The sequence below is a fragment of the Poecile atricapillus genome, chromosome 22 (genome assembly GCF_030490865.1).
Source record: "Poecile atricapillus isolate bPoeAtr1 chromosome 22, bPoeAtr1.hap1, whole genome shotgun sequence".
Lineage (NCBI taxonomy): Eukaryota > Metazoa > Chordata > Aves > Passeriformes > Paridae > Poecile > Poecile atricapillus.
The window spans coordinates 6,011,381-6,036,461 of NC_081270.1; the positions used below are offsets into that span (position 1 = coordinate 6,011,381).

A 25,081-nucleotide genomic window follows, 5' to 3' on the forward strand; every position below is an offset into this window, starting at 1 on the left:
AGTTCCTCTAGGCACTGTCAAGTCTTTCTCTTGGATTTGCCCCCAAAAAGCAAAACCACTATGGTTTTGTATGAAAACACAAAGGAGGCCTCAAGAGACAGGACACAGAGGTGATGAGCTCAGTCATGCACAGTGTTCTTGCCACTGTGGGAAGTGGGGAATGAAGCTGTTGCAGGGAGAGGTTGATGGAAAGGGGGAACTATTCCCCCAAAATTGCTTCTGCACTGTTGGGATCTAATTAAAGCCAAAGAACTGAGGCATCATCAGAAGCACTGGAAGGTGCTTTAGAGCCAAAGCAACCCATAATCTGGAACACAGAAAAGGAGTTTCAGGAGAAATGAGGAGATGGTGCCCTGTGGGAGACTTCAGGGCCTCTCCAGGTTTGTGATCTCTTCCACTCAACTCAGACTCTATCCAGCTGGTGCCTTTGTGCTTGACAGGGCAGGGATTTCATCCAAAATCAGCTGGAAGAGACAGTGAGACACTGACATCCATTCACCGTTTCTTCATGAAGAAAATTCTTCAAGAAAATTCTTTTGAAAATATTCCTCTTCCTTTGCTCTTTTTTGAGTGCTCAGGGCAGCAGTGAGCATATTCGGAAGGCAATGGCTCTTTCCAAAATCCCCAAGGATGGCAAATATTTGCAAAAGAAGGCACAGATGTGCTTCTGACACCATTACATCGGGCAGAGTGGGTTTTGTTCTGTCTTTGGCCATGCAGATGAACCATTTAGGCTTATTTAGGAGGCCCAACACAAAGATGCTCCTAGGGTTTGGCCCATTCCAGGTGCTCCCCAGAGCCAGTGTTTAGTGACTTGAGGCTGCTGGCACTGGTACTTGCAATGCATTTAATTGGTACAATGCAAAGCTTTTAAAATTTAAATTATTCCGGAGTTTGCTGTTTCAGACCAGATTTTTGCTTTGCTTCTCAAAGCAGCCGTGCCTGCTGATTTTCTCCCTGGCCTGTTGTTCCTGAAGGATAGGGAAGGTTAAGGGGATTTTACCCGCCATAACTGCCCGCTGCTCTGAGGTATCATCTCCCAGCTTAGAGGAGCGTCCCAGCAGGAGGAACTGTGGGTTTTTCTCCCTTCAGGTCCAAGGAGAAAAGACAAAAAAAGAAAAGAAAACCCGGAGTGAGTGAGTTGGGGCGCTGAGGCGGGCGCCTCACGGGCCGTGCCCTCGCGCGCCCCCTGGCGGCCCTGCGAGCAGCGGCGCGCGGCCGCCAGGGGGCGCTGTAGCCGGCCACGCCCCTCGCCGGCACGCTGCGCGGTGACGTCAGCCGGCTGCCCCTGTGCCTGCGCCGAGGAGACCCCGCAGTGAGCTGCCAACGCCCGGCGGAGCGTCCGAGGTGAGAGCGGGGGGGGGGGTGGGGAGGTGGAGGGGGGCGGAGACGGCACCGGGACCCCCGGCCGGGCACCGGGACCCCGCGACCACCGACTGCCCCCGATCCCCGCCCGCCACGCACCCACAGACCCCCGGCCTCCACCTCGCTCGGAGCGCCCGCTGTGCGGGAGCCGCCCTGCCGGGCCCGCTGTGTGTGCGGGGCCTCCGCAGCAGCCGCCTGCCGGGGGGAAGGGCGGCCTCCTCCCGGCGGGTCCCGGTGGCTGCTGGCGGGCGCTTGCTTTGTGGGGCTGGTGTGTTGAGACGGTGGGCATGTCCGCCGCTTCTCCTCAACACCGTTCTCCGCCTTCCGGGCGGCGGGCGGGCGGGCTGGACCCTCGGAGCGGCGCAGGAAGCGTTCCCGCGGCCATGGCGGGGCCCGGCCGCACTCCCTTGGCCCGGCCCGGCCCGGCCCCGCCCTGCCCGGCCCGGCCCAGCCGCGGCTCTCCGCGCTCGCTGCGGCCCGGCTGCGCCCGGGGCTGTGGGAGAAGCCCCGAGGGGCTGCGGGCTGGGCTGGGTGTGCCGTGCCACCGGAGCTCTGAACCGCAGCGGGGTGCGGGAATGGCGAGGGGTTGAGCTCCAGCTGTGTGCCCTGCACAGACAGCGCTCAGTCGAGGAGTCGCAGACTCTTCTGGGCATTTGCCTCATGAACTTGAAGGTTGTGGGTCACCCAGAGCTGTCCCACGGCTCTCGTTACACCGTGATGCTACCGGCTGTAGCTGGGGCAGGAGCTAGCACTGCTTCAATGTTGGTGTTGACGTATGTTTCTTATTCTTCTTAGAAATCTCATAAAAATGTGTATACTGCAGCAGCATAACACCTGTCTGTGTTTTAAAGGTCTGCTTTAGTGATGTGGACTTCAGTTGTGTATCTGTAAGTAGAAAGAACTTGTAGCTGGTGACAGCAGTAGGAGACAGTCACAGAGCCAGGTAGCTGAGAACATAACAGCCAGCATTGGAAACCTGTATGTCACAAAGAATGGTCAGGATTTCTGGTGTCCTTTCCGTGTAGATGCTGTCACCAGGGCAGCCAGAGCTCCCCGCTTGACAGCAGCATGAGGAAGACAAGCTCTGGTGAGGAGGCCATGTTAGATGGCAACTGAGTGATCAGAAGTGGCTTGGTCTGGCCATCTGTGATTGTCTTTGTCTCATATTCATCTGTGTTTCTATCCCAGGGAAGGAGTTCTGGGCTATTTAAAATACTGAGTTGCAGTGCCCCAAACCCCTTCTCTCTCTCTCTCTCTCTCTCTCTCTCTCTCTCTCTCTCTCTCTCTCTCTCTCTCTCTCTCTCTCTCTCTCTCTCTCTCTCTCTTCTTTTTATTTTTTTTTTAAGTGGCATTTAAAACCTCGATTGAGTTCTTTGTATTCTTGATTGGGACAACTCAGTAAAGCATTACAGCTTCTCTTTTTTGGTAAGCAGATAATATTCAGCTGGCTGTGTGTGGGGAAGCTGTTGTAAACTTCCCTTCTGTTGTAAAGTTCTGCTTTGTAAACTCTTGTTGTTGTCAGTGTAAGGTTCTGAGGAAGATGGTATAGGCAAGTGAATATTTGAGTCAGGTCTTATACCTTATGTAAGGTTTGAATCAGTATATTGCTGACTGTGAAAATTGTTTGGTGTTTAAACTGTTCTCGTTTATGCTTCAGTAACAAAAAAAAAAAGAGGATTTTTGCATCTTGGCAAGGAATAAAAAATTACTGCAACGCAAGATAAAACATGTTTTCACTTTGGTAACATATCCTAGGCAGAAATTTTAATCACTGGATTTGCATACTTTGAACTTGGTTATTCATGACCTGCAACTGATGCTCTGAATTCATTAAGTGCTCTGCTTTAGGGTTGTTTGTTTGCCTGCAACTGATGGCTGGGCTGGGGAGTTCATGATGTTTTTACTGTTTAAGTAGAAAAGCTCTGGAAGCTCTAGAGTGTGAAGTACCTAAAATGTAAACTGTAGTTCTGCTAAAAACCAACAGTAAACAGAAATGGAGCCCCTGTGAAACTCCCAGGGATTTTTCTTACAAGAAGTGGGCTTTCCTTGCTGTAAACTGTGTGTGAGGCTGATGGAAAGTGAGCGTGAAGCTGGCCACTAATTTTGATCTAAAGTTTTCTTTTGTTTAAAATGCAGCTGTAGTACTAAAATAAATTCCAAGTCTTACAGCACAGATAGCTGGACCTTTTTTAATTAAAACCTTTTTAACACCTCTCTTTTTACCATGGTGGGTTGGTGTAGCTGGGTTCCAGCTCTGCTGCTGGCTCTGGAAGACTTGGACAATAAATGAACACACAGCACTGCAGCTGAGGTGTGTGTAATCTGCTTGATGCCCATGTGAATGCTCACAGCTTTTGAAAGTTGTGGGCTTGTGTGTTTTATCCCACTCATTCCTCTGCCTGCCCTTTGTGGTCAGCTGAGCTTTCTTGCTGTCCTTTGACTCCATCATGAATTTGATAGGAGTTTCTAGAGCAGGAGACAGTTAGGAGCAATTGTAGGGGGTGTACTTGTCCATCCCCTTTCCTGAGGAAAGAAAGACATCTTTGTTTCAGGAGATGAAGGTGTTGTCAAATCAAATGGAAGTGAAACTGGTTTCTAGTGCTTCAGGTAGCAAGAAGGTCTCTTTAACCACTTAGTCTTCTTCCTTGGCTCCTTTCATTCTCTTACATTGAGAAATGTAAGAACCTTATTTTCAGTAGCTAATATATGACAAGTAAAACAACTTATTGACCAGATAAGCTTTTATGCAAAGTTTTAAAAGAAATTTAAAGTATCTTTATATTTCTGCAGCCTGTCACCATTTAATCAGCTGGCTGCCTCCAAACCCTACATGTTGCACTTCATTATGGTTTTAACTGTACAAGCTAAAGGTATATCCATCAGGAAGGACTGCCTTTAGGAATGAGAGGTAAAGGAAGCCCTTTCTCCAGAGTTTCTGCAAGGGCTGGAGCCTGGCAGAAAAGTTCTCCCTCCCTGAGGATGTCTGGCCACCCCAACACAGCAGTCAGCTCCCTCTTGCAGCCCATGGCGTGTATGTAAATACCTGAGATAAGTGACAGGAATGGCATTAAGGCACATCATTCCCAGCTTCTTGTAGGGGATCCTTTAGGTTGGTTTTGAGTGGACAAACTGTGTTTGTTTACCTGGCCCTGGGTATGCAGAAAACTGCAAACAGTGAGAGCAAGAAGAAAAGTTTGTGTAATTAATCTTTGTAATCTTCCCTTGGAGTTTCAGAGAATTACTCTGACCTAAAGAGGTGTAAAACTTCAAAATACTAATTGGCCTATTTTTAGTAGAGCAGCTGTTCTTTCCTTGAGATTTGTTGATTTTTATTCTAAATAAGTGATATTTTATAAAGAGAAAACAAAGAATTTGTTTTCAAAAGCTTTTAAAAGCTGTTTTTCTGTTTTAAGCCCTTGTGTTGCCAATTCATCCCATTACTTTAGAGCATTGTGACATAATTCTTACCAGGAGAGTTGGTTTCCTTGTCTCATGAAAAATCAATACAGAACCTTTTTTAATAAAGTAACATGGGGGCTTCCTTGAGGCCTTTGTCTGAAGAGGGTGTGTAGGTACTGGGTCATTTTAGCCAAGTTGTCCATGCCTGTGATCAGATTGTGTGGGATCAGCATGTGTTTTCCAGCATAGACAAAACTCTGGCAGGTGAGGGTTTTCAGCAGTCTGGTGGTGCTGGAGCAGGCTGCTGTGGATTTGGGCTGGTAGAGATCCTCGGGGAGCTGCAGAGGATTGCTGTTGCATGCAGTGCTAGACTCACAGCAGTAGCTGAGGCTGCCAGAATTGTCTTGCTTTGGAACAAGCTGGTTTGAATTGCTCAGCTCTTCTCAAGTTGAAGGATGCTGTGCTGTGTTTCTGGCCAATGATGAGTGTTCTGTTTGGGGAAATAATGACAAAAATGCTCCTGCAGCTTTGGATGCAAGTCAGGAAGGCCTCTGCCACTCCATGAGCTGGATGACTGTGTGCACCAGAGAGTGTTTGGGGAGCAGCTGAAAGCAGAGGGGCTTGTGTGGGGCCTGGATCTGACAGGATATGTTTGAGCAGTTACCTTGAGTTCAGTGGTACTTCAATGTTGCTGAGTCTCCCATATCCTGGTGTGCTGTTACTTCTTCATGAGCCTCTTGAGCATCTGCCAATGGCTGAATAACTGCCAGCTGCCCAGCAGGCTCTTGGTCCTGAGGAGAGGGCTGCTGGGGCACATCTTGGGCCAGGCAAAGTGGGGTGGTTCCAGCTGTTCTGGTTCCTTCTGCTGGTCAGGTGAATGAAGGGCAGCTCCCCTGCTGCTGTCTTTGTCTTGGTGAGCCTTCCAGCTACTTTAACAGAAATCCAGAATAGCTCAGTATCTGGGAAAAGTGGCTTTTGTAGTATTTTTAAACCAAGCTTTATCTTTGGAGTCTTCAAACAGCATGTTGGGTACACAGCCTGAGTTATTCCCCCTGAACACAACACGTCTTCCTGGGAACTTTCTGGTTGTGTGGATGGAACACCTGCAGCTGTCCTGTTCCCTGAGCATAACAGGAGTGAGCACAATCTGCTGCAGCATGCAAGAAAGGCAGGGTGCATCTCATGGAGGAAAAACATGCCTAGAAATAGAGGAACTTCTGTTCTGCCAGTGTATTTTCTATCACTGTTGAATGTAGCTGGCAATGGGAAAGTGGAGAAGAACCATCAGGGCCATGTGGTCCTTGGTTGGATGCTGTGCTCAAGTAAGAGTGTAGGTGCAGCTTGTATTTTTAAATATTATCAGTATGCAACTAAGCTAGTAAAAATAGGGGGTTTTAAGTGGTAGTAAAATATTGAACAGGATTTTGTTGCATGGTTGAGGAAAACACCCTCCTGTAGAGTATGAAAGTAAAGAGTAATAAGATAAAACTGCCTTTGACAGAAAAGGACTTAATGTAACCCCACACACTTCCCAGTGCTTAATCTGGGGCAGGTTTTTCCAGTGCTGATGCTACTTTTGACAGTGGAACCTTAACCAGAGGGATAATGGGATAGATGTCACTTTTTTTCTGTGGAGTTGGTGTTCAGGTGAAGGTGGTTGGTTGGAACCTTGAAATGGGATAGTGGGCAATGCCTGTGGTAAAGCAGGTGTAGGCACAGCTGCACCACAGTGTAACTGCTGTGGCAGCAGAGCCTGCTGAGTCACTTTATCTACCTATCAGCTTTTTGAATTTAGGGCTAAAATGGAATGACATTTCCCTTTGATTTTTTGAAGTTGCAAAACTTGGAATGTGTGTTATGGTGCTGCTGGTAGTTTGGGCTCAGGTTATTAAAATTCCCCTGCCCAACTGTCTTCACTTCCTGTCTTACGTGGGTATGTACCAGGTGGTTGTGAGGAGTATTTGGAAATGTGTGCAAAGCACCTCTCAAATCTTACAGAAATAGAAAAAGAAAACTGCATTAAGTATAGAAAATACCAGTTTACCTCAAACAGTGGACTCCCTTCCAACTCAGCATATTCTATTCTATGATAGTTGCATTTTGAGAAGAAATCTCTTACTGCTTCTTTGGCAATTCACAGTAACTTGTCCAGAAATGGGAGCTTCAGACCTGCAGAGGTGTTGGGATATACAGGCTCTGTTGAGTGGCAGATTAAGGGGTGCTTGAGGACCTCAGACACATGCTTTATCTCCCAACTGGGATTCCCATGATGATAGCAAACTTTGTGGGTTTCAAGAACAGGAGCCTATGAGCTAAATCAGGGCTGTCATGGTGCTGATCCAGCTCTATTGCTGATGGTGATCCTGTGGCTCTTCCCACTGTTTGTTTTTGTGTGCCTACCCACAAATTTCTCATGCTGACATCTGACACCAGGTTGAGACTTGGTGTGAGCACGTGGGATAGAGCCCAGCAGTGTGCTCTGCTGCTGTCAGTCTCTTCAACCTCAGATAAAAACCCACCCACTGCAGATCCAGGTCTTCACCTGAATTCTTGTGTTTATCTTGACACAGCTTCTAGTGCCGCTGAACTTTGGTGGCTGTGTCTCATAATTAGACACTCTTATAAAGTGAACAGCTGGTTTTTGGAGACAGAGTTTGTACTCTGCAGGGAGAAGTGGTAATATTTAAAGGATTGTGTCTGATCTGTTAGTGACAGTTAACCCCAAAACAATGCTTAAAGCAGGATATCCTTTCCAAGATCCTGAACTGATGCAGTACAAGATTGTGTCTCAAGTCTGTCCCTTGTGCTTTTGCAGGTTGTAGCTTGGACTTTATGATTTGCCTTGCTCTAGAGGAGTGGAACTCTAGTGCTGTGCTGGTTTGTAGATCAACAGCCAGTTTAAGTCTCACCTAAGAAACTAAAGACCCAGGCCATAAGCTTGGCTTGGAACCTCTGGAAACAAATGTATCTGTGTATAGAGCTTAAGTGTCTGCAGCAGCCTAAACTGTGGACAGGATGGGCAGTTGAGCTTGGACACCAGATGATTTAGAACCTAATATATTCTTTTTACATGTCATTTACCACCTTACTAGCATAGAAGTGGCAGATGTGTTTAGTTCTGGGGTGGAATCTTCATGTAGAAGATGATTCTTAGCAAGCTGGAAGGTGGGCTTTGGGCTGGAGGATTTTCATAGTGTCTGTAGGTAGTTGCTGCTCATGTGCAGGGGAGAATTCTGGCTGTGGTGATACTACTCTTAAAAATAGTTTTGCCTTCTGTGCCAGTTTGTCTTTCTGTAGTTCAGCTTTTAATCAGAGTGGCTTCTGTTTGTATTTTATGTTACAATTTTGTGACTGTACCAGGAGGTTCAAGGTCTTTTCCTTGCGTGTTTGGCAGCTGAGCTCATGTGGTCCCTTTTTTTAGTGGCTTGGGATCTCTGCAGAGAGAGTGTGTTGTACATGGTGACCTCTGTCATTTAGTGTTTGTAATGCAGGCATAAAGTACCTCCTCCAGCTGGTGAGGCAAATCAGATTGCTGGGATTGTAGCAGCCAGATACCTCTCCTTGGTACCCCTGTGACTGGAGAGATTTGTCACTTTGAAAAGCAAAAGTGTTCATTTGTAGTAGGGCTGGAAGAGGTGGCTGAGGGCAAGGACCTTGAAATGGATTGGATTAATTTGAGAAGAAATTATCAAGTGCAAAGGAAAACTTTACTTAGAACTGTGTGGATAAGGCTATGAAATGAAAGTACCGTGGAAGGGCAAAAACAGTTACCAGACATCATGAGTAAAATCCTGTGAATATTGTTCCTTTCAGTGTGGACTCCTGAGTGCTTTGAGTTGGATGAATAAACTGTTAACTGTAAAATGGCTTTGGATGGGGGGGAAAAAAAATAATAAAAAAAAAATCTTAGTTTTCAGAAATGTCTGTTTGTTTTCTTGTAATGTGGAGCAGGTGCCCAGACAGGATCTGGAAGCTGTGATGGGCTGGTTAAGGTTCAGCTCTAAGCTAATGGTGTACCCCAGAGAGCACAACAAATTGGTTCTTGGTCTGCAGTACCTTGCAGTGAGCCAAGGTAGCTGATCCTGGTGATGAAATGGCAGCAGTTTCACTCCTCCCTGATAGAGGAAGTGGTGCTGCAGAGGCAGGAAGCGAGTTCAGCACACGCAGACAGATCTGACAGCACAGTTTCCTTTGGCTTGGAGAATGTATACATTTTAACCTGAAAACAAACTTCAGTAGCTTAGAAGTTAGAGACATTTCAACAAGCTTGAAGGCTTGTGGTTTCTCCTTCAGATTGCATGCACAGCAAGAGTGAGGGTGAGATTGTGCAGATTATTAACTCTGGGTGTAGTAGGGAACACTGATTGTATACAAAACCCCACAAAATTTCACTTTAATCTCCAGTTAGTAGTGCACATAGGTACTGGAACAGATTGTAGCTGCTCTATAAGTTACAGAAAATTTGTGAAAACAAAGTGCTCTCGTAGTACTGCCACATTTCACAGGCTTGCCTTGCCTTTAGGATAGGAAAGTCAGACTTGCACAGGAGGTGCAAGTGTGTTTGGGATGGTATGGCTTGTCCTTGGTCAGTGGGAACCTGCCATAGGTACTGTGGATTTCTTCAGACTCTTGATGATCTTGGTCTTGGTGCTTAAGCAGGCCTGTGTGACCGAAGTGCATCACTCCAGAATTTCCTTTGCATCAGGAAGGATTACTGAGCTCCAGAATGTCCCCCTGGAGAATTCAGTTCCTTGTTTGTTGTATTGTTCACATCTTCAATTAACACTTTTGCAATTAATTAACAGATCAGCTGTCTTCCACAAAAGTATAATTGAGCTTTAAAGCAAAATTCTCTAAAATGGGCCTGTGAATTTGATACAGTTCACATGTCTGTGTAATCCACAGTTTCCAGATGCTGGATATCAGTTCTCTAGGACAGTGTTGAGTCTCTGAAATTCTGCTGTTGTGATCACATGCTGAGCAGGTTAAAATCCAGCAAATGCTGCAAGTGTCATTAGTTAACATGTACTTTACTGAATTGCTGAAGTTTTTGGTTACACTACAGAGAGATCAAATCAGTGCAATGCTCTGTTTCTATTTTTTTGTAGTTTTTATTTATGTTTTTAGGAAGTCTTCAGAACTTCTTGAACAGAACTAAGTCATACTGACCTGCATTACATTTCCAGTCTTTATCAGCTCTCCTGTCTGGCCTTGGCCAGATGGCTCACAATTACATGGCTCAAAATCCACTCACTGCACTCAGGCTGGATGACTTCAGTGCTTTCCAGTCTGTTTCAATTCCCTCAGATATTTAAAACTGCTTGGTGTGCTCTCTCTGCTGGGTGTTGTACATACAGACTTCCTTTTATTAGGTGGTGACTTCTGGGGGGAAACAAGCCCAAAGCCTCTGTAACTTCTTTGTTTCTATTTTCCTTGTCCTTGCACTCTGGGGATGTGTTATTCTGTGGTTAATCTCAAATTGGATTAAATTACTTTTAAACCACAAGTCAATGATGTGTGTATCCTTAAAGCTATTCCTATGGAAGAGAAGGTCCCAGGATAGTGAATCTAAGCTCCTTAGAAATTAGCTTGTTTTCAGCTGTGATCTATGGACTTCTAAGAAGTGCAAAACATGAAGTAGCTCATCCAGCTAATCTAGAAAGGCTACTAATCCAAGGAAAATAATTTATTCAACAACTGTACTTTGTCAGTGACTTTGGAGACCTATGCTGAACACTCTAAATCTGTTTAAAACTTCTACCATCTTATTTCAGTATCTAAACATAAAGCTATACATCCATTTAAAAAAAGTGGGGAGATCTCTTTTTCAAAGAGATGTGCTCAAGTTTGTTTTGTTCCTTTTAATGTGTAATCTTGAAGTGTGTAATTGTGGCAGGGGGAACCACAATTGAACAACTTGTGTGAGAGCAGTGGTACTTGCTTGTTTCATAGAGAACTTCATGGTCCAGTTCAGTTGTTTTAAATGTAAATGTGGTAAATGCTTAGTTTTGTGTTTTAGGAAGGAGGAAAAAACCCATAAAAGAAAGAGAACAACCTTGTCTGGGCTTTTTCAGCCCCCTCTTATGCCATTCAGATTCTGCTTTAGGCTCCACAGCAAGGTTTTGGGTTATTTGCTCTCTGTTTTGTTCCCACTGCCAGAAAACTGAAAGGATCAGGTCACCTGGTAGAAAAAGGTAGTGTGTGCTCCCTCACCCAGTGCAGTGGTGTGTGTGTTTGGGTTGTCAGTGCTTCACTTCAGGAGGGAATTGCAGGTGCAGAGGGCACGAGCAGAGCTCTTGTAGATGCTCTTGATTTGCAGTGCAGGCGTTTTCTCTGAGAGAAACTGTGTGGATAGGGCTGTTAGCTCACTGCCAGAGTTGGAGCTGTGTGCAAGGTGTGTGTGTGTGTTTGTGTTTGTGTGTGTGTGTTTGTGTGTGTGTGTTTGTGTGTGTGTGTTTGTGTGTGTGTGTTTGTGTGTGTGTGTTTGTGTGTGTGTGTTTGTGTGTGTGTGTTTGTGTGTGTGTGTTTGTGTGTGTGTTTGTGTGTGTGTGTTTGTGTGTGTGTGTTTGTGTGTGTGTGTTTGTGTGTGTGTCTGTGTGTGTGTGTGTGTGTCTGTGTGTGTGTGTTTGTGTGTGTGTGTGTGTGTGTTTGTGTGTGTGTCTGTGTGTGTGTCTGTGTGTGTGTCTGTGTGTGTGTGTCTGTGTGTGTGTGTCTGTGTGTGTGTGTCTGTGTGTGTGTGTTTGTGTGTGTGTTTGTGTGTGTGTGTGTTTGTGTGTGTGTGTGTGTGTGTGTTTGTGTGTGTGTGTGTGTGTCTGTGTGTGTTTGTGTGTGTGTGTGTGTTTGTGTGTTTCTGTGTGTGTGTGTGTGTCTGTGTGTGTGTGTGTGTGTGTGTGTGTGTGTGTGTGTGTGTCTGTGTGTGTGTGTGTCTGTGTGTGTGTGTGTTTGTGTGTCTGTGTGTGTGTGTGTGTCTGTGTGTGTGTGTGTGTGTGTGTTTCCCCAGCCTCTGACCTGAGCCCTTGCCAGAGAACAGCAGCTTCTCTCCCAGGGCCAGCGGGGGGACTTGGCTGTGTCCAAGGTCAGGGAAGAAGCGAAGGCTTGCAGCACACTCTGTGACCTGAGATGCTTTCTAGTACTGTGGCTTGCTTGGTGCTCCCTGGACTAATGAGCTTTAAAGAGTAATACTAAACCCATGGTTTTTGGTTTTTTTTTTACAAAGGTGTATGGGAGTTTTTCTGGTAGTTGGGTTCATAGAAAGTCATGGATTGGTCTGTTGCAGTGAGCACAGGGGAATGCTTCCAAGCCAGGATTTTATCTCTGGTGTGCTTTCTGGGCTCTGGAGAGGTGGTCTGCAGCAGATGTGTAACCCACAAATTACAGGTAAACAAGGAAATGCAAATAATTGGGGAAGCAGGTAGAGGAGGGAGGTAGAACAGGAAGGGAGGATTGCAGCATGGAGGAGTTCTGGTCTCCCCAGGGGAGAGCTGGGTGGAAAGAATGCTTCTCTAAAGGATTGACTGTAAGTGCTGTTATGTGAGAGGGATGTTCCTCCACTTGTGCCAGCCCCTGTGAGCAGGGACTGGTTGGGCAGTGTAACAAATATGAGTGGAAATTGAAAAAACATATGAGAAGTGGCTGGGAAATCCAGTGTGGAGATTTGTTTTGTACTTCATTTACGAACTCTGAGAGGAATTCCTGGAGGCAGCAGCTTACCTGCACTGAGCAGTGGCAGAGCTGAATGTTTTGGGCTTTACCCAAACCAAAAGGCAGATGGTAGACCTGTCTTGCCCATGTGAGCAGGGCATATTGGTGGCTGTGGCTGGGGTTACTTGTGTTCATTTGCTCTGCCTGAATTTTGGCATATTTTCCTTTTGAAATCACCTTAATGAGTGGCTCATCCCTTTGCACCTTTGCTCTGAGCATGAAGACTTAATATGGGTCTATGTTGTGCTGTTCCACTGCCTGCTTTCTGTCTGCTTGCTGTTTTTCTGTTGTGAAATGGGACTTTCTCCAGGATCAATCAGTATTGGCAAGACAGAACTGTGGCAGCACTTTGCAACTGAGGCAATATTGAATAATAGTACTTGGATATAAACAGTTGAACTGGCCTGAACGAAGAAGATGTCTTTTGAAATGTAAATAGTTGCTTTGTCCTTCTGAGTAAATATGTGTTTGCTTCAGGGCCAAATTGCAGAGCTTTTTGTTATATTAATGAAGGGCCTGTTGATTGTCTGCACAGTGCATCCTGCTGGATGTCTTCTGGGAAACTGAGATCTGCATAAATCAATAGATTCTATTGATATTGAAATGGGGTACCAAGTAGAGGACTGGTGGCAACACCTGATGCTTACACACATCATTCATTGTCTCTGTGCTTGCTGAGAGAAGATTTACAGATGAGGATGGCAGTGTGAGTGCCTGGTGTACCAGGTGCTGGCTGATGCCTTGCTCTGAGAATCTTTGCTTGTGGTTTTGTCATGTCTTGTGGGAATGGTGGTGACTAGTATTCCCCTCCAAGCACTGTTCTTAGGAACTTTTGAGGATGTTCATTATGAAGGAACTCTTTCTTGCAATCTTAGAGCATCCCTGCAGTATCTGAAGAAGATCTGGGAGTGGTATGTTTCTTTTGAGTCTCCAGCGATTTCCTTTCCTTGCAGGCATGATGGTGTGATATACAGTATCAAATCATGTTGCTGGCTGTCACTAAAGCCTCAAAAATCTGGATTTGCACTGTATTTTATTTACATTACTGTAAGAAATTAAATCCCCAGGAAGTGACCAAATGCACAGTTCATGAGGGATTGATTAGGTTTTTTTAGTGCAGTTACTCTGACCTGCAGTTACCCAGACCTGAGAGCCACGGCAGCATCTTTGCTTGGCTAAAGCTTTGCTGTTCCTATGATGGCAAATTTGCTGCTTAGAACACTCCCTGCCCCCTGTCAGGACTTTACAAAAACTTAGCAGCAAGTCTTCGTCGATGTAAATAAAAGTATTTCAGATGATATTGTGCTGACAGTTCAGTGAGAGCTTTGCCACTAATTTCCTGGGGTCAGGATTTCGCACATCTATGTGAAGGCATGATCATGGTACACCTCTAATTAAAGTAAAACACCAATGAAAGACAGCTGTGCAACATGGAGATAGCCAGCAAGCTTTTGGAGGAGATATTGGTGATGCATACTGGTTTAGTTCATGTACTAAAGTTTTTACTGAGTGTTGGAGTAGCTGGGTGCATTTGGATTTTGTGATGGGGAGAGTAATCCCCTTGGGATCTGAATGCCCTGCTGAGCTCTCAGTGCTGTTTACACTTCACAGCAGGGAATTAAAATTATTATTAAAATTATTAAAGTTGTGTGTTAACTAGCAACTTGAACTAGAAAATTGTAAAACAGTGCTTAGGCCTTAAAAAAGGCAGGGAAAGAAGAAAATAATCATGTTAATTTCTGTCTGTACATGTTCATTTTTATTCCATAAGCACTGCTGGTGTGTCTTATGCTGAGCTGCTCTCCAGAGGGAGCTCTCTGGCAGGCAGGTGTGTTCCTGAGCAACTCTCAAGACCAGAGCTTACACTTCAGCTTTCAGTGCATCTGAGACTAGATGCTTCCATGCATAAAAAAAATCGAGTCTGGAAAAGCCCAAAGATGTTTTTGCTCACCTCTAGGTAACTAGAGGTTACATTTCAGTTGTGAATTGTGAGCAGCTTTTTGTGTGTGTGGTGGAGGCAAAGGATCTACCAGCTTATTTTAGGAATGTTATGTTTTCCTGTCTCATGTGTGCTCTCAGTGGTTTGGGCTCCAATCAAAGGTGATGTGCATGGCTATCTGGTGTATATGGGAAACATAAAACTATGTATATCTCTTTTTTTGTTCTTCCAGGTTATCTTTGGAGTTGATATTCTAGTAGATTTCAGCTATGCAGACGATCAAGTGTGTAGTAGTGGGCGATGGTGCTGTTGGTAAAACCTGTCTCTTAATTTCTTATACAACAAATAAATTCCCATCGGAATACGTACCAACGGTAAGTGTGAGAATGGCTCCAGTTGTTCTTTGGGCATGATGGGCTGGGGTAGCAAGAGTTCCCTTTTGAACATGATGGCATCCATGCCCTAATACGTGTTCTTACAGCCTCCTTTCCTCTTGGAGACTGACTAATACAGCATGGAAAAGTGACAGTCAGTCAGATACCCTGGTAGTGCTGGTCAGTTCACCTGTATCTGGTCAGTTCTTGCTCCTTGACTGCTTGACAAGCAGTAGGAACACCTCTCCCAGCTGTGCTCTCACTTCCTGCTACTCTCTTTTTAGGGGAGTGTTTCATGTTGCTGGAATAGTCATTGACTACAGTTAACATTTTCTGAGGCTCATTTTTCTTTTGCAACTCTGAAAGATCCAGAGGTGTAGAGAACTATGGAAGGGGAGCAACTCTATGTAGAGTAAAACCAGTAGAGGTTTTGTCTTGTTCAAATCAGAGGTGGCTCTGGCAAGGTGGGTAGGATGATGGTTTGGGAGATGGCTTATTCATGTCTCCTTTAAACATATGTCTCTTTTCTTGCCAGGTTTTTGATAACTATGCTGTAACAGTGATGATTGGAGGAGAGCCTTACACCCTTGGCCTCTTTGATACTGCAGGTGAGAAACCAAGTTTTTGTGTCAAGATTTACCTGAAGTGATGTTGAACATGAAGACATACAATTGTTTTTTTTTTTGTTGAGAATTTTTTTTAATAGAAGGGGAAAATCTCTTGATTCTGTCAAGACAGAATAACTAATATTAGAACCTCTTAAATGTGTGTGTGTCTCTGCATCCTTAATGGGGATGAAGTCAGGGTGTGGATTTCATGAGCCCTCACACTGTGTGCTTTTAAAAATTAAAAATCTGTTGGCCTCTGGAGCTGCATCTGAGTTTTAAGATGGAGAAGTGTGCAATGATGAAACAGCTAAACATTGCTTTGCATGTGTGAAAAGTTACCAGGAAAGGGTAGAAACTGGTTCAGCTGCTGGATACTCAGTCCCTACCACCTAATAATACTGAAGTGATGTGGCAGCAACTGGTATTGTAAACTCTTCTTCAGAAGAGCCCTTCTAGAGAGCTTTAGTTCATAAGCTTTCATCTAAAATTGTCAGATATAATTTAATCTGTTTCCAGCTGTGTTCGTACATGCATCGTTAGCATCTAATTTAATTAATGAAACAATCTTAGGTTTCCAGTTAAACCCTATGGCTGCTAAAGAAACTTTCCTGTTTGGCCATCTGGTCACACTTTGCCACCTGAGCTGGGACTGAAGCCTTTTGGTAGTGGCAGCTCCAGTGGGACCTCACTTGATTCTCAACGTGCACCACACTTCACATTCAGGCAAGGTCTCCTGACTGCCTTGGCCCCAGGTTTCCCCCAGATATCTCAGGCATCCAGATCCTTGAAATTTAACTGTGGTGCAAAACCAAAATAACAGCTTGAGCTGGTGCCTCTGGGAAGAGACCCTGAACAAAGCAAAGTGTGGGATTTTAATGTCCCTCACAGTGTGTGTTCGAAAGTCTGGGGGCTTCCAGCTGAGTCCTTGGTTCCTGCTGTATCTCTGAATGTCCATTAGCTGGCTGTGCCACGGGTCCCTGGGTCTTTTGTTGTGCAGAGGGTCAGTGCCAGCTCACCTGGGGCTCCCAGACACCCAGAGCTCAACCTGCAGCTGGCACTGCACCTGTGCCCTGAGCTGTCTGTACTGAATGTGTTCTTCAGCATGGCTTCACTTAGCTCTCCGTGTTCTCCTCCCAAATGTGATTCATGTTCTCATCATTGTAAGCTCCCCAGTTGGTGGATAAGGAGTTAGGTGAAAAACAGAGACTCCTTCCTGACACCTGTTGTGTGTTTTGCTGTAGGGATCTCGGTTGTCCTACAGCAGTTGTAGCATTGTCCCTGTGTGGGGAGTTGTGTTGGGTCCTTTCTCTGCCTGTTTTCCAGCTGAGGGTTCAGACCTCTGAGAAGTGTTGTGTGTGTTGTTACACACATTCATCTATTACCAACATGAACAGTGATCCAGCTAGTAATTCTGAGGAGTTACCAAATGACTTTAGTGCATGTAGGTGACTCTGTGCACTTGTGGCTGTAAAGGCTTTCTTTCCAGAGCTGGACTGCTGAGGGGGAAGTATTTGTTTTTAATAGTTGCCTGCTTTTTCTAAACAGCAGCCAGCACAGGTGACAAAATTTAGCAATGGATGAAACCCCTATTGCTAGTTCTCAGATTAAAACCCAAATCTTTGTTTTGAGCTTGTACTTGGAAGACAGACTTTTGGAGTAGTCTGTTAATTGCAACAAGATATTATAGGTTTAGATTAGATGCTAGGAAGAAATTCTTCCCTGTGAGGACCATAAGGCCCTGGCACAGCGTGCCCAGGGAAGCTGTGGCTGGCCCTGGATCCCTGGAAGTGTCCAAGGCCAGGTTGGACAGGGCTTGGAGCAACCTGATCAGCAATGTTATTGTGATGAAATGTGCATTCTGACTCCCTGTAAAGGGCAGGATTTTGTTGTCTGGGTCTAATACTGTGTTAATTTCCTCCTCTCTAGGTCAGGAAGACTATGATAGATTACGACCCCTCAGCTATCCACAGACAGATGTATTTCTGGTCTGTTTTTCAGTGGTCTCTCCTTCTTCATTTGAAAATGTGAAAGAAAAGGTTGGTTGAACTTTGCTCGAAAAGGGAGCTGCTGAAGTATGTCAGAAGTTATCTTAGGTGGTTAGTAACAAATGCTGTGTCTCTTCTGTCTTCAGTGGGTACCTGAAATTACTCACCACTGTCCAAAGACTCCTTTTCTGCTTGTTGGGACCCAGATTGATTTAAGAGATGATCCCTCAACAATTGAGAAGCTTGCCAAGAACAAGCAGAAGCCCATAACTCCAGAGACTGCTGAAAAGCTGGCCCGGGACCTGAAGGCTGTAAAATACGTGGAATGCTCTGCACTTACGCAGGTAAGGGTTGGTCTTTGACTATTTTTGCTTGCTTTTATTCCATACTTTTTTCAGTTCCAGGGAAAAACAGCTCAGTGTGGATGTGAAGGGGTGTAAGCTCTGTTTCTGCTATTTACACTGTAGCTTTCTCTTTGTCCTGTTGTTCTAAGGCACAGAGAGTTGGCAGTGGTACAAGGAAAATCAGCCTGTGTGGGTTAGGCCTAGTGTAGAGGGCTGATGGAGGAGGATGTGCTTTCTGTGTTTGCTTCTGTGCTGGAGAAAAATAACTGTTGAAAACTTAGAAGGTACATTATGGACAATGATTGGGTTGGGACACAGAGTGCACCTCGCTGCTGAAACAAGCAGCAAAGGAAAGAAAAAGCCTCTCATTAAAGATAATGCTGGTACTTTTAAGACCGGAAACCTTCATGGTTGAGAGCTGCCTTCTCTTCCTGTGCAGCTGGTGGTGAGCTGTTTCCTGTGTCCTTCCTTCAGATAGAAGTTCTGTTGAAACAGAAAATAACAGTTAAATAGTTCTTAAGACAGTTCTTATATCATGTTTGTAACTTGTGAATGTGAGTCAAAAGCCATCTAAAGTAGCTGATTGGAGAAGCTCAATTATCTTTTCCCTTTCAGTTAGGAATACTAGAGTGGGAGCCATTTTCTGACTAGCTGACCTGTTGCCTTGACTTTGGATGCTCTGGGAACTTACTCCTGGGTTCTTACTCTTGCAGAATTGACTATAACTCTTTTAACAACTTCCTTAATGCTGGTCTGTAAAGAATTTGTTCCTCTCTGATGTGCATGGAACCAGGGGTGCACAGTATCAAGCCCCTCACTCTTTCCAGTTACATTGTGCATTCATCTCCTCGAGCACAAAACTTTATTACCAAACTTCACAAAGCTTGAAGTGCTTATCTTGCCCCTTTTACCCAGATTGCATGTTGACTCTTCTGTTTGAAATCTTCACGCTTTTTTTGTAACCAAGATTCTCCTGGGTGTCCTGTGAAGGAAGTGGCTTTGCTGGAGTTGTGCAGGACACTGGCACTGGAGGTGGTGTGGTGAGGCATGCTGCTGTTCATCCTGGGAATCCCTGATCAAAAGGTGGTCTTGGCCATGCTTCCTAACTGCCCACAGGCGAGCTGAGGGCTATTTATGCTTGAGCTGTGATTTTTCATGGATCTGTTCAGCCCCAAAATACAGTTTTAGATGGTGACTGGCACAGCCTGAATGCTGCTGCTAACTAGGCCATAGAACCTGCTAGTGGGGTAAATACCTGCCAGGGCCTTTGTCCTGTATTGCTCTCTGAGACCTTTTCCTCTGTAGCTTTGGACTTGAGCTTTAGTCTGCTCAAATTGCATGGAATCACTTAGAATTACCAGAGCAAGAATCAATGTGACAAAAAAATGTTGGTGTTTGGATGATGGTGCATGGATATTCTTTCTATTTGCAGACAGACTAATGTGTATCTGTTGCAGTGATCAACTTTGTGCCCTTGGAAGCTCAGCCTGAATTTTCTTCCAGAGCATTAGTGCTTGTATACCAAGTGATGATTTTAGGAGTCCTAAAATCTGACCTGGGAGGAGGGTTCAGAAGCCTTCTCACCTGGACAACTAGTTGGTTTGCATCTGCTCCATTCTTCCCCCTTCATTTGTTGTTGACTCACAAAACACTTTTTTTCCTGGGTTTGTCATCAGTGGCTGGTGAGCAGCAGTGCAGCTGATCTGAAGGGTTGTGTGGAGCTCCTGCAGTGATCTCACTGGTGGCTTGCTGAACACAGAAGCCAGCTGCTTCCCTGGCCAGGAGAATTGTTTTCCTACCTGCAAGACAATGCTGTAGTAGCTGATTTCAGCTCAAGTGAGACTCAGCTGGGTATTCAGTCTCTCTTTGCCTTGGATGCTGTCTTTGCAGTTCACCTCAGCAGTCCAGGGTGATTTTTTTCTTCACAACTAATTTATAAATTACTTTGACACCACAGTAGCAAATACTCATAGAATCATGGAACTGGCATTATTTATTTTTATACTTTGTGAGTCATGAGAGGCTGAGCTCCTGAGTTTTTTCTGTAAAGACAAGAGTATCTTCTCCCCAAACTTGGATGACTGCTCTATTGGAGAGTCAATTCTATCCCCCTTTCCTCAAGTTGTGGAATCCTTTTTTGTGATTAAGGCATTTTCAGAGTCTGTCTTCAACCTTTCTCTACAAAACAGGGCCCAGTGCCGCTGTGACAAGTAGGTAAGACTCTGCTGTTAGGGAAGGGTGACTGACAGATTGTAAATCCAGTGATTGTTACTTCTGTTACTCTTGGCTGGGTGCAAGTGCCTGGGCTTTCTGAAGCCCAATCCTAGTATCTAACACTAGAGAGAATGCTGAGTTTGGTTTATTTTCCCTCCTGATGGTGGCTTGCCAGTTTTGACACAGATTTATAAAGTGCCTTAAGCTGTCCATAAATAGAGGGAGTAAAGGAGGCCTGATGTCAGCCAGTTCTCAGTGAAACACAAAAGTCATGATTTTAACCCTGGTCCACTTTCACAGCTGTTTTGTCCCAGTCCTGTTTTTTTATCCTCTTCCCTTTTTTTTTTGCTAGGTCCTTCAAAACAAATCCCAAATTCTGCACTCCTGAACAAATTTCTCCCAGATGATAGGAAAATAAGAGAAGTCCCTGAATAGGAGAATTAAAGTAAAATTGTTTTCTTGACTCTTGATCTGTCTAACAGAACATAATTGATTTTATGCTACAGCCTTATTCTCACAGAGAAAGGAAATCTAATTATTATTTAGACTTCAGAGGCATTATTTATCTGAAGTCTTCAGCTCTTTTGTGACCCTGAGTTGCAACTCATTTAAAGAAAAAGAAAAATTGCTAGGGAGGATGTACAGAATGCACAGAATGTACATTGTAGTTTCCCTAAACTATTGTTCTTTCAAGTATAATCTTGCATGTAATGTGATGGCCTTAAATGTTTCCAGATGGCACTGCCTTTGACATCTCCCATGTATGTGCTTCAGTAAAACAAGATTATAGACCTTCTAAAAAGGATATATCCAGTATAACCTGTAAGGGAGAAACCAGTTTCATTTGAATGATCTTAAAACAAATCTTAAATTTTGCCCAGACCGCAGTTGTTTGCAGGATGTAAACGAAGCTTTTCTGTTTGCCTTCAGCTATCATAAAACAGTTCTCCTGAATTTCTGAAGGGTGCACTCATGACAGTAGATTTAGGCGAGTCCAGTTAGCCTAAAGTGAGCCAGGTTTCACTTCTGGTGTGCTGTGTTCTTGGCAGAGTTGGGTGGGAGTGGTAAAGGCCCTGCACTGTTCCCGTTGTGCTTACAGCAAAGGCAGCGCGTTCTCCGTGTGACCCCTGCAGAGTCCTGCAGCTCTGTGGCTGCTTGTCTGCTCTTGGATCCCAGTTGTTGCACTCCTAACGCTGTTCCTGGCTTTCTGTGGTTACACTTGCTTTGGCAACTAAACTGAATAACTGAAATGCACCATTTCCATGCTGGCTCCCAGTGTCAGAGTAGCACTGGTAAGGTATTGAATCGCTTCTAAAGACTGAGAGTGAGTGACTGCCGGTGATGGTGGCTTACCAGGGTGGTCCTGCTTCCATCCCACATTGTGTGTTCCCAGCCATTTGGAGACCTTCAGTTATTCAGGGGCTGAATTCACAAAGCAGAGGAGTTGTTTGGAGCCTTTGCTCTGGACCAGCTGCCACCTGGGAGTTGGGAGCAGTAGTCTGTGCATCCAAGGTGTTCACTTATCCACAGTGGGTGACAGCAAAAGGTTTAACTGACCTTTTGGGTCCCTGTGGTGGGGCAAGCTGCCATGTGCTTGATTTACTCCCTGTAAACTCCCTCAGTGTACATACAGCAGTACACACATACATTTGTGTGTACACATCACACAACATTTGTGTGGCCCCCGCCCCCATGTTCTTGCTGTGTTTGTGCCTCTGCCCTTCTGAGTGTTGATTTTTGTCTGACTTGGCCTGTCACATGTCCTGTCTGTCTCTGTCATTGACTTCTGGGTCATCTAAATGAGATTTTCTCCTGGGATCTACTTTGTTTTTTTGCAAAGTAAATCTGTTTACTGCCTCTGTGAATTCAGCCTGCTCCTGAATGCTCTTTGTATCTGCTTGTTTTTCTCTAATCCTCTAACCTGGCTGCTGTTTTTTCTCCTCCCCTCTGTCTTGTAGAGAGGTCTGAAGAATGTGTTTGATGAGGCTATCCTAGCTGCCCTCGAGCCTCCGGAAACTCAGCCCAAAAGGAAGTGCTGTATATTCTAAACTTTCTTCTTCCCCTCTTGCTGCTGCTTCCTCTGTCCCACTACTGTAGAAACCTGGTTAAAAATGAATCAAACCACCTTGATTGAAAGCTGTTGTGCCTGCTTGCCATCTTAGAGCAACCTCTGTATTAGCTCTTGGACTGAAAACAGTACTTGAGATCTTTAGTAAAACATTGTGACTGTGGAACGTGAACTGGACTCGCTTAACTCCCTGCTGCTTGGGTTGCCAGGTGTGGCTAGCTTTATAATTCAGGCTGTTGGGGGAAAGGATTTGGTTACATCGTTATTTAAAGAACGACCAAAAAAAAATAAGAGATGATGTTTGATCTTCCTGAATCCAACTGGAAGAAACAATGTGTGTGTTTTCCATTTCTACTTGTGACTCTTAACTGTATTTGCATGACAAAAGTACCTGAACTGGTGATCTGCAAATGATGCTGTAACGTGAAGGGTTTTCTGGTTCTCCTGTGTGCAGTGAGATGTTTTCTGTTGCTGTTGCTTTGGCTGTCTGTGCTATAGTGGAGTATCTGTCAGTCCTTGGGGGGAAGGAAATATTGATGTACTTGCTACTGCTTTATGAACTGTTAAAATTCTTGCTTTCACTAACATGGTAGAGCTCTTCATTTCAATAATAGATCCTTAAAGCCTGTTACTGTAAGATGTAAAGCTGCTGCTTACTATTGTGCTTCTGATTTTTATTGTTTTAAGGAAAAAACATCAATTGTAGCTTGTCTTTAAATTTTGAAATTAAAAATTGCGGTTGTTTGTATAAATGACTGATGAAGCTTTATTCAAGTTGCATTTCCTGGCTCCAGTTTAATCCTTACCAGAGTGTGTGGTACCCCTCTGTACTCTTCCCAGCTTGACTTCTCTGCTACCGTGGCAGCTTCTGGGCTCTGCCTGGCTGCTTCTAACCCTGGGGTGTTTGGGGCTGGATGCCCAAGCAGAGCATGTACTGGACCAGGTTATCATTGCATGCTTGCCTTGTCTCTCCTCCACTGACACATGGGTGTGTGTTGTCCCAGGCGTGCTCCAGGTCGAGCTCTTCCATCCGAATGCAGCACTTTCTACTTTGTCATTAGCATGTGAAATATGTGAGTAGCCAGTTACTCATAAAAGCTGCCTTAAGGAAATGACTTTGGTGCGTGTTTTGCTTCTTGTGAAGTACACTGGTCTGCTCTCTGAGGATTCCTTTTGTTGTTCTGAAAATGAGATGCTGTGCTCAGAAGCTGCTGAGAGCAGTGGTACAGAGCCTCACTGGGCAGGCAGGCCTTGGGGATGGCAAATCTCCGTGTGTCCTTAGAGGGATGTGGCTGCCACATGGCTTTCTGGGGTTTTGTTTGTGTGAAAACTCAAAAATGAGATTGCCCCTTTCTCTCTTTGCCCCTTTTCAGAAAGGCCTAAAGAATGTATTTGACGAAGCGATATTGGCTGCCCTGGAGCCCCCGGAGCCGAAGAAGACTCGCAGGTGTGTGCTGCTATGAACATCCCTCCACAGCCCCTTCTGCAAAGCTGGTGTTTGATGTCATACTAAAAGCAATGTTAAAATCAAACTAAAGATACAAATTTTAAAATTTGTTTTTTGCAATAATGACAAATGCCCTGCACTCCCATCTCCCCCACACGACCCCTGTGTGAGATGAGAATGTTAGTGTTTATTCCCCAGTGCCCCCTCAATTCAGTTAAACTAGTTAATTTTGAGTAATTATGTATTATCAGAAGACACTGATCATTACTAGTTTTTTATTTTGTTTATTGTTTCTAATTTTTTTTGTTTAACATCAAGGCATGCTCAATGACTTTTTCTGTAACAGACTAATTTTAGGCTGTTTAACTGAAGTTTTGCCCCTTATGCTAGTGTGGCAAGACTTGGTTCTGGTTTCTAAACCTTGTAGGGCTGTTCTGCAGCCAACCAACAGCCTGGGTATGAGCAGACTTTAGTCAGAAAAGCAAAATGTCCCAAGCTGGTGCTCCCTTAAGAAGGATTATAGAAAATACATCTTCTCTGAAGTTGCCTTGTACCTTATTCCCCTGGCTTTTTAACTGTGCAGGTCAATAAATTTATACCCCATCCTCTAAGTTATGAAGCCTTAGGAACAGGAGAACGATTTTCTCTGGATGCACCATCAGACTTGAAACTAACTTGCTGGTCTCTTCCTTAATCTTTTGGTTCATGCTGAGGAAATAACTGCGCCTTTGGAAACATGCCTAGCTGGGTCAGTTGGCTTTTAATGAATCTACCTTCTGCCAATCCTTAATTATTAAATACTTACAAATGACCAGCACATACACTGCTGCTTGGACACCCTGAAGGGACCTGGGATGTGCTACAATGGGTTTTGGAGCTGGCTCTGATGGTGCATCTCTCTCTGGATGGCTTGGCATCCTTCGAGGAGGGGTGGAAAGACAGACCTGTGTCAGTTGAAAGGAAGTGCAGGGAGGGGCTTCTGGTGTTTGGTATGACACCATATCGGGACCAGTTGAGGGAACCCCTTTTTCTGCATTTTGCTCATGAGTTACCTTGAACCTGTATGAGGGGCTCCAACTCCTGAGGATCATATGCAGTGTCTCTACCTAGACCATCTGCAGTATCATAAGGATTTTACCAAAAAATATATTTTGGTTTGCAAATTCAAAAAGTTCTACTTAGGGAATCTTCTCCATCTTCCAAAATTTCAATTTCTTGTAGACTTATTAGTGTTGAACCAATGCTTTTTCATGTCTTAAGTTCTTTGTATATGCATTCTTTTCAGATGTATTAAAAGTATCTTCACAAGCCTGCCTGAGGGTAGTTATTTCCTTTGCCTTTCTCCTGAGTGTGAAGGACTTGTAAATATGGCTTTTATCCCTTGTGAGCCCCCCTCTCCTCCTTCTCAGCTAGCTTGGGTCTTTCCTTAATGTTTAATCCTTGTCAGTCTGCTTCTGGCCTGAGTCCTGTCAAAACTGCTCTCATCTTTGATGCAACATCTTTGCTGTCAGACCCCTATGAAGAGATGGTTTGGTATTCTTAACAAAAGAAGTACTCAGTGTGCATGATCCCAATTAGTAAAAGCTGGCTTTTGGGACTTATTGGGCTCCTGCACCTCTTCTGTCAAGAAGTTTCCT

At 44.7% G+C, this 25,081-nt stretch overlaps 1 protein-coding gene across 2 annotated transcripts; it reads left to right on the forward strand.

Moving 5' to 3' along the window:
• The first annotated feature begins 1,229 nt into the window (after positions 1 to 1,229).
• CDC42 (cell division cycle 42) lies at positions 1,230 to 24,752 on the forward strand. Of its 2 annotated transcripts, none has more exons than XM_058855321.1 (6): positions 1,230 to 1,347; positions 14,637 to 14,778; positions 15,314 to 15,386; positions 17,313 to 17,422; positions 17,518 to 17,715; positions 21,888 to 22,749. In XM_058855321.1, exons 2-6 carry the CDS (start codon positions 14,674 to 14,676, stop codon positions 21,975 to 21,977), a joined length of 576 nt encoding a protein of 191 aa, XP_058711304.1. In that variant the 5' UTR covers positions 1,230 to 1,347; positions 14,637 to 14,673; the 3' UTR covers positions 21,978 to 22,749. The 2 variants fall into 2 exon arrangements, with proteins under 2 accessions (XP_058711304.1, XP_058711303.1); XM_058855320.1 differs by lacking the exon at positions 21,888 to 22,749 and adding an exon at positions 23,371 to 24,752 and having other exon boundaries at positions 1,231 to 1,347.
• The last annotated feature ends 329 nt before the right edge of the window (positions 24,753 to 25,081 follow it).

What these genes read in the sequence shown, in the direction of transcription:
- CDC42 (XM_058855321.1), top strand. Translation starts at nt 14,674, where the DNA reads ATGCAGACGATCAAGTGTGTAGTAGTGGGCGATGGTGCTGTTGGTAAA. An exon ending in CATCGGAATACGTACCAACG is followed by an intron (nt 14,779 to 15,313) that starts GTAAGTGTGAGA and finishes TTTTCTTGCCAG; the next exon opens with GTTTTTGATAACTATGCTGT. An exon ending in TGGCCTCTTTGATACTGCAG is followed by an intron (nt 15,387 to 17,312) that starts GTGAGAAACCAA and finishes CCTCCTCTCTAG; the next exon opens with GTCAGGAAGACTATGATAGA.